This window comes from Lactuca sativa, chromosome 1 (assembly GCF_002870075.4).
Source record: "Lactuca sativa cultivar Salinas chromosome 1, Lsat_Salinas_v11, whole genome shotgun sequence".
Lineage (NCBI taxonomy): Eukaryota > Viridiplantae > Streptophyta > Magnoliopsida > Asterales > Asteraceae > Lactuca > Lactuca sativa.
This window is the reverse complement of record NC_056623.2, coordinates 134,925,878-134,934,257: the sequence shown is the minus strand read 5'-3', so window position 1 is coordinate 134,934,257 and position 8,380 is coordinate 134,925,878. Positions and strand designations below refer to the sequence as shown.

Here is an 8,380-nt window from a genome sequence, read left to right as displayed (position 1 = left end):
TAACCAATAATTAATAAAAAGATCATAACCGAAATAATATTTAATATCATTTTTAATTACGTTGTAACGAAAAATTAAAATTTAATTTTTCGATGTATATCATTGAACCCTCAACTTTGGTGATTAATTTCTCGTTAACCAGTTTTCTCCAACATAACCAAGATCCTTAATAATGTATGTTATGTTAAAAGTATTATATTTAACATTCAATATATAAAAGAAAATATTTTAGGTTTAACAAGGTACTATATTCTATGCCAGATACAAAAGACGATACAATACATACCCCAAAACTTCAAGCAAATTACTTCACTTTGTTCCGCAACAAGACCGTGAATCAAACCTTCTACCTTCTAACGAAAGAGGCAAAGCCTTAACCATTGACTTATACCTTTAGTTATTTATTTTTTTCTAAAACAACAACACTTCTTATTTCTACATCTTACTTAAAACTAGAATTAAAATATTAAAATTGCATTTGGTGCTTTCACAATTGCTACTAATACATTATACATGATGATAACTCGTAAAAATATGTGTAGCTAAAAAGTAAAAAGAAAGGTACGTAAAATTGTAAAATGCAACTCAAAACACAACCATATAAAATATCATATTAATTTACAAAGAAATTGTCATACACTTCATCTACAAAACACTTTTAAAGAAAACTAATAAGCTCACTTTCCGGGGACAAAGTTTGTAGCATAGGACCAAGCATTGTTAGCCACAGGGTCAGCAAGGTGGTCAGCCAAGTTCTCCAATGGTCCCTTTCCGGTTACAATGGCTTGAACAAAGAACCCAAACATGGAAAACATGGCAAGCCGACCATTCTTGATTTCCTTCACCTTCAACTCCGCAAAAGCCTCGGGGTCATCAGCAAGCCCCAAGGGGTCGAAGCTTCCACCAGGGTAAAGTGGGTCAACAACCTCACCGAGGGGTCCTCCACCAATTCTGTAACCCTCAACAGCACCCATCAAGATCACTTGGGTAGCCCAAATGGCCAAGATACTCTGCGCATGAACCAAACTAGGGTTTCCCAAGTAGTCAAGTCCACCCTCACTGAAGATTTGGGATCCAGCCTTGAACCACACAGCCTCACCGAACTTGACACCATTTCTGGCTAAAAGCTCGGGGAAGACGCATCCTAGAGCTCCAAGCATGGCCCACCTACAGTGGATAACTTCAAGTTCGCGGTTCTTGGCAAAGGTTTCGGGGTCGGCAGAAAGTCCGGCGGTGTCCCAGCCATAGTCACCGGGGAATTCGCCTGTAAGGTAGGTTGGGGACTCACCGGAGAATGGACCCAAGTACTTGACACGGTCTGGGCCATACCATGGGCTTCCAGATGCAACCTGCTTGACTGTAGCCTTCCTCATAGAAACACGTCCATTCCCAGAAAGCTCAGAACCAGATGGAGCTACTTTCACTGCCTGTCCGGAGAAAGGAGAAGATAGAGCCATGGTGGAGGCAGCCATTGATGAGAGTGTGTTTGAAATTAGGAGTCTTTGTTTGAGTTATGAAAATGAGTGTGTTTGGGCATCTGCTTTATAGTGAAGATTATGATTACATGGCTAACTCTTGTATATCTTCTTCGATCTTTACTCCCATTTTGATTGGCTACACATATTCTAATTTTGACTTCGTCCAGGTGGCATTTCTCTGCTCCACAACCCTTTGATATTCGTTCTTTCCATACAGATATTTCACAAGACATGATAGGTTGCAGTTTCTTTGGACCCTCAACGGTTGTGCACCACTGGTAAATAACTTGTCTCTTACATACACTACATAATTGCTATATTAAAATTAAAATAATATAATATTTTCCAATTAAAATTATTCTAGAGCACATAATTCTTTGTTTGTTTCTTTGTTGTTTTTTTCTTATAATTTACTAATCCAAGATTTACTAGCTTAAATTTAACCCAGTTTTCACAAAAACTTTGTTCCCGTTGGATAAAAAAGAAAACACTATTTGATGAATATATAAAATATATATAGTCTCTGTTCTCGAGATATATAACTACTCATTTTCTAGATTTTATTTGATTTTTAAGCAGATGTCCTTCTCCATAGAGCATTGTGGAAATGGGTTAATGTTATCGAAAAATTGTCCATTTGACCAAAAAATGCTAGGTTGTCCTTAGCTTATGTATTACTAGAACTCTTGGGCTTTTTTTTCGAGCAAGCAAATCTTCTTCTCAAGCAATGTGGAAATCCGTTGGTTTGAGAATGTTATCCAAAAATTGTCCCTTTGACCAAAAAAAATTTATATATTTATTTGAATCAATGATTATAATTTCACATAACTAATAAAAAATATCTCTTAAATTAATAATTTATTTAAATTAACTTATGAATAATTTTGAGTTTTTACTATAAAAATTTGATTAATTTTATAACCGTGGTTCCTACGGGTTATAAACTAGTGAATAATCAATAGGTTGATAAATGACATGCATTAATTAGATGACATAATAGGGTGACACATGGCAAAAAGAGAATAACATATGCATTAATTAAGAAGCATAATAGAATGACACATGTCGAAATGAGAATAAAACTATTCTTTTATTAGAATAGGGATTCAACCTTCATTGAACTCCCATTCTAGATGCCCATATTAGTGTTTAAAATGGGGACTATTATCAATGTTCGCAGTATTTATCCTAATCACATAATACTCTTTTGTATTATATATCTTTAATAATCAAGTTATCTATAAAATTCTAGGCTATCATTGATATACTAATCAAATGTATGTATTACAACTTAAAAAATAAATCAATGCATTTCAAACCATTCAAATGTAGAACATTGATATAGAGTTATTTATACATATACATTGGTGATTTTAATGTCATCAATATTTTAATGTAGTGAGGATTTTCAACCAAGACTAGTCAAGTACTTTTTGGTTAATTTCTAAGATATGTGGTCCGGAATGAATATTTAGATATCTATACACGACTCGGGAACATAGGGTTTGGGAGCAGCGCCCCTAGCGGGGTGTAGGGGCAGAGCCCCTACATTACCATCATCTTCCTGTCAAAAACCCATGTTTTGTGTTCATTTAAAATAGGTGTTGTGTTCTACATAACCATTATCTTCCTCATATAAAATTGGAAGATTAACGTTGCGGAACTATATATACAAATGAAAACTACTACTTCTTCTTCTATATGCATAACTGAGAAAAACACAATCAGCTAGAAGTATTTTTGTGTTTTAATAATTGAAATAGGCATGTATTCCAAATCAATTTGTTCTTGGATTATCCCAAATCAGATTCCAAGATACCCGAGGCATTGGGGTCGAAACCACAAATTTTGGAAAAGGGTCGATAGTTCTCCTACTTTCAATTTCCCTATTAAACAAAAATTTAAACAAGTAATCCTATCTCTTTGTTCATTTTCATAGTAAGTGTGAAAGGTATCGATATGATTATAGGGAAAGCTACCACTACAAGAGACATGATCATTTGCGGCGACATGCGTAGCCGCGGAAGAGTATGCATGTCACCGCTAAAGCTATTAGCGGCGATTTGTCACCATAAAAAGCTCGTCGTTTTTACCTCGCTGTAAATGCTCAATAGGTCGCCGCCAATGCCCTCTGTCGTCGCAAATGTGTTGTCGCCACTAATGCCTACAGTCATCGTTAATGTTATGTCGCCACTAATACTTACATGTCACCGCTAAATTATTTTCCTTTTTATTTAACATTACAAGTATAAAAGCAATATAATACGCATAAAAACTGCTACGAAACATTAACCACACTTAATACTATATTTAATACAAAATATTGATCCATAGACATCTGGTCCAAAATATTCATCCAAACAAAATGCAATATATCTAAAATACTAACTCAAACAAAACATTACATAAATCCTAAAAGGGTAGCTACTCGTCCTCATCACTCCCCTCATTTCCTTCGTTTTCATTTCGTGGCAGAAATGAGCGAAACCATTCTTCTAGTGTCGCATAATATGTCAGGTCCTTTAGTATTGTTTGCAACATTTCGATCTACAATAAAAACAAAATATATTACAAACATATCATAATAGCATCTTACTTTCCAAAAGTTACCAAACTACAAAATATCAACATATCAAACTATAACAACCATGTCGTCTACTTTCTATATACACTTAACATACATCATACACAATATATACATTATAGCATTTTATTTTATTTTTGTTTTTCCATTATAGCATTGTACATCCCAAAAAATTACCAAACTACAAAATATCACATAACAAACTATAACCAAACTACATGATACATAGTATTGTATATAAATTATAACATTGTACTTTTTTTCATTTTTCCATTATAACATTATACTTTCCAAAAATTACTAAAATACAAAATACCAACATATCATTATAGCATTCTACTTTCCAAATACACCTAAACATACATCATACACAATATTCCATATACATTATAGCATTATACTTTTTTCATTTTTCCATTATAGCATTGTACTTTCCAAAAAATTACCAAACTACAAAATACCAGCATATCAAAATATAACCAAACTACATGATACACAATATTGCATATACATTATAGCATTGTACTTTCCAAAAATTACCAAAATACAAAATACCAACATATCAAACCATAACCAACATATCATTATAGCATTGTACTTTCCATTATAGCAATGTAATATATACTACACCAAAAATTACTAAAATATCATTATAGCATCATATTTTTTTTGTTTTTCCATTATAGCATTATACTTTTCAACTTAAACTAACAATTACCTGTGATTGTAGTGGTGGTTGTGTGATCGGTTGTTCCTGGTCGTACATAGACACAACCGTAGAAGGTTTACGCCCATTGCCTCTAATATGGCCACGTCGAACACCTAATATTCTTTCAAAACAATTTTTTATATCACTTGGTGTTAGGCTGCTTGCTTCAAAAGAAGCTTTGGTTTGTTGGTTGATCTCTTGGAGTAAAGCCAGCTGTATTTTCAAAAAATGATAAACATCATAAAAATTAAATTACTAAATACTCCTTCACGATATAAACACTTATATGAAATTACAAATTGACCACATACATATTTTTGCTCAACTTCAAGACTATTAATACCCCTTGGCGATTGGTATTAGTCTTACAAAATGCTTCGATTAGAGTGATGTCATATTTAACATTAAAAATTAGATTAATTATACTTTAAATAAACAGTTAAATATAACATAACTTACTTCTTTGAAACGGGAATTGCTATATGAGCACGATCCCCCTCTATTTACAACTTGTTCTTTTGCACGCACTTCTTTGTTTGACACCGAACCCTTTTAAAATTTGGGCGTTTGAAAATGTTTGACTAATTGCGCCCAATTTTCACGTGACATACCCTTGGGGGGTTGTCTAATGCCATTGGGATATCTGCATGCCCCCCGATATCGTTAAAATAAGTATGGTCTTTACTTTTCCGACCTCTGTAAATTTTTGCAAGAGTCGCATCAATGCTCAGCAACAACTATGAATGCTCGGGATCCAAGTTAACCTTATCCAAATCAAAATTATTCTACAAACACAAAAAATTTAGTTAATTAAATACCAATCACAACTAAAGTTAAAATAGTATCCAAGTTACCTTTAGATGCATGATTGTTGCATTCCTTAAAAGCGAGGGAAGCATTGTCCCAAACAGATACGTTGAAAGGGATGTCCTATAGGGTTTTGAGCATTCTAACACTCCTAAGGTGTACACGCAACCCTTGAAACCTTGGATCTATGTTTGTCTAAAATATATGCAAAATTTTAATTCCAAGGTTCTTAATCCTATCTAGCATACATGGGGAACTTTAATCATGAAAGTTTGCTAGAATTACATACCTTGAAGTGATTTGGATTCCTTGAAACCTTGTGAGCCTAGCACCCCAAGTGTGATGCCTCAAATGTCTCACACAACACTAAATGCACTTGGAATAAACTTGAGAGATATGTAGAACACTTAGAAATTAACTTTCCCTCCTTTGTTCTCTTAGGTGTCGATTTTGGTGTGTAACATGATGCTTATATAGTGTGTTACAATTAGGGTTACACCATGTAAACCCTAATTGTCATGAACTTTCATTTCCATGACCCATGGGTTATATAACCACCATGGAGCATCCTATGGGTTTTAGCCCAACTTTATAAACCATGGAGTATTAGCCCACTATACAAGTATGAGTGATTTACACAATCAACCCATATATTTAATTATTCTTCTTTTCATCACTTAATCAATTCTAAATTAATTCTTGATCAATACTAATTAAATAATATTACTAATATATTAGAACTTATAATATATTAACAAACCATAAGTGTTATTTCTCTCATTTTAGTCTATCCAAATGCATGATGCCATGCAACCCAAATGGACCATGCCAAACCGAGTCTAGTACATACCATAAATAGTTATGGACTTAGAAACCTTATCCAACAGTCTCCCACTTGGATGACTCTAATAACTATAACTGCAAGTATGACTTCAGGAACCGATCAGCAATCATAGCTCTTTCAAGGTCTCTCGAAACTCAGATGATGACGATATGCCATTTAAGATAAGTGATCATATAATCCTCTGTTCTAGATATCAGTCGAACAAGTACATGGAACAATGTCTTACTTATTACCCAGCAGTTTGTTTTTCTATTTCCGATTTGTTTGACATAGAACTTAGTTGAAGACATCAACTTAGTTCTGACCGGGCCCGGTACAAAGGTCAAAACAAAATCATCGAGGGGCCCAGGTAAGGCTTCTAATCCAAGAAGGAACAGATAAAGTTCGACTCATATGCTTGTTCTACTACTTGTTGAATCACACAAAAAAGCATGTTTTATAACATCGAGTTACCAATGAGTTTTTGTGCGATCAATGCATAACCAAAACTCATAGGAAACAAGTCATATTTCAAGGTTTAAAGACTTATATGATATTACCATCTCACGATCACTCGAGATAAATTCCATGAAGTGCTACCAGTGAGCGTGGGTTAAATCCAATACTCAGAACTTATGAGCACTCATGAGTGTTGTAGCCATCTCCAACAACTTAGACCTCTGCAACCAACTCATGACAGTCTTGATTGATACCTACTTTGTGACAACCCGAAAATTCTATCTTGTACAATAGACCAATGTAATCAAAGTTATACTTGTTTTGCTATCTTTTAGCACAGTTTAAGGTCTATTTGAGTGTTCTAAACCTAGTACAACTAAGATAGGAGCCTAGAAATGCGATAACACGATGCATATCAAGCACACTCGGGCCAAAAACTCCAACACATGGAGTGTGCGGCCGCACACTTAAGTGTACGGCCACATACAGGTATGTGCGGCCGCACACCCATTTGAGCCACACACTCCCACCTATAAATGCTACCCTTAGTCATTTTTGAAAACTTTTCCCCACTCCTTCAAAGTTGGAACACGTTTCTCTCTTAAGTACCATCCAAATCTTCATCTTGATCTTCATAAAAGTAAGTAATCCTTCCTTTGATTAGTTGATACTTGAACTTAACTAGCCTTCCCCTTTCTTTGATCCTTAAAAACATCCATTTCTAGTCAAGAACACCAAGAACACACACTAGTATAGGACCCTAATCGCCCTTTCAAACCCCTATAACGTTTTTACACTTATCATAACTTGTTATATGCCAAGAACACTTGAAGATTTGCATGAAAAACGCCAAATATCATGATCTTCAGGTATATACGGCCACACACACCATGTGTACGGCCGCACACACCATGTTCAACCATACACACCCTTTTTAGGTCCTAAAATGGCAACGAACTCCACATAAGGCTAGAGCATGAAGTAAGAAACCTTCCTAGATGAGTCATAAGGCCTTAAAATACGTTTTAACACACTTCATGAGGAGTGTGCGGCCACACACACACCGGCCGCACACCCTGGCCGCACATAAATGGTGTATTTTGACCATACACTCCCTTGTATAGCCATATACCCCTTATATACAATCATATATGGTTGTAACACTTCAATATAAGTGTTTACTAGTCCTTAAGGTGGTCCCAAATCAATAATTTGTTGTTACAAACACTAATTGTATACATACATATGTCATTATATGGTTGATAGGATTCGTTTGTGCTCAAGTCCGCAGTTGAAACTCAACTTCCTAAACCGATCTTGCAGTCGCATCACTCACTACAGGTGAGTTCATACCCCTTAATAAACCTTTTAAATGTTTTTAAATGCTTTTATGGGGGGAATACAAGTTGAATCATACTAGTTATTATATTAATCAGATGTGATTAATAACTAGCACACAAATGGATTTCACTATACTTTTATCTGTTTTGCCAAACAAACTACTTCAAAATGATTTCTCA

The 8,380-nt window shown here is 34.7% G+C and overlaps 1 protein-coding gene across 1 annotated transcript; it reads right to left on the bottom strand.

The window, feature by feature from the left end:
* Positions 1-579: 579 nt before the first annotated feature.
* On the bottom strand, positions 580-1,529 carry LOC111895045 (chlorophyll a-b binding protein of LHCII type 1). Its single transcript, XM_023891153.3, has one exon. The coding sequence runs from the start codon at positions 1,470-1,472 to the stop codon at positions 678-680; it is 795 nt and encodes a 264-aa protein (XP_023746921.1). The 5' UTR covers positions 1,473-1,529; the 3' UTR covers positions 580-677.
* Positions 1,530-8,380: the final 6,851 nt, after the last annotated feature.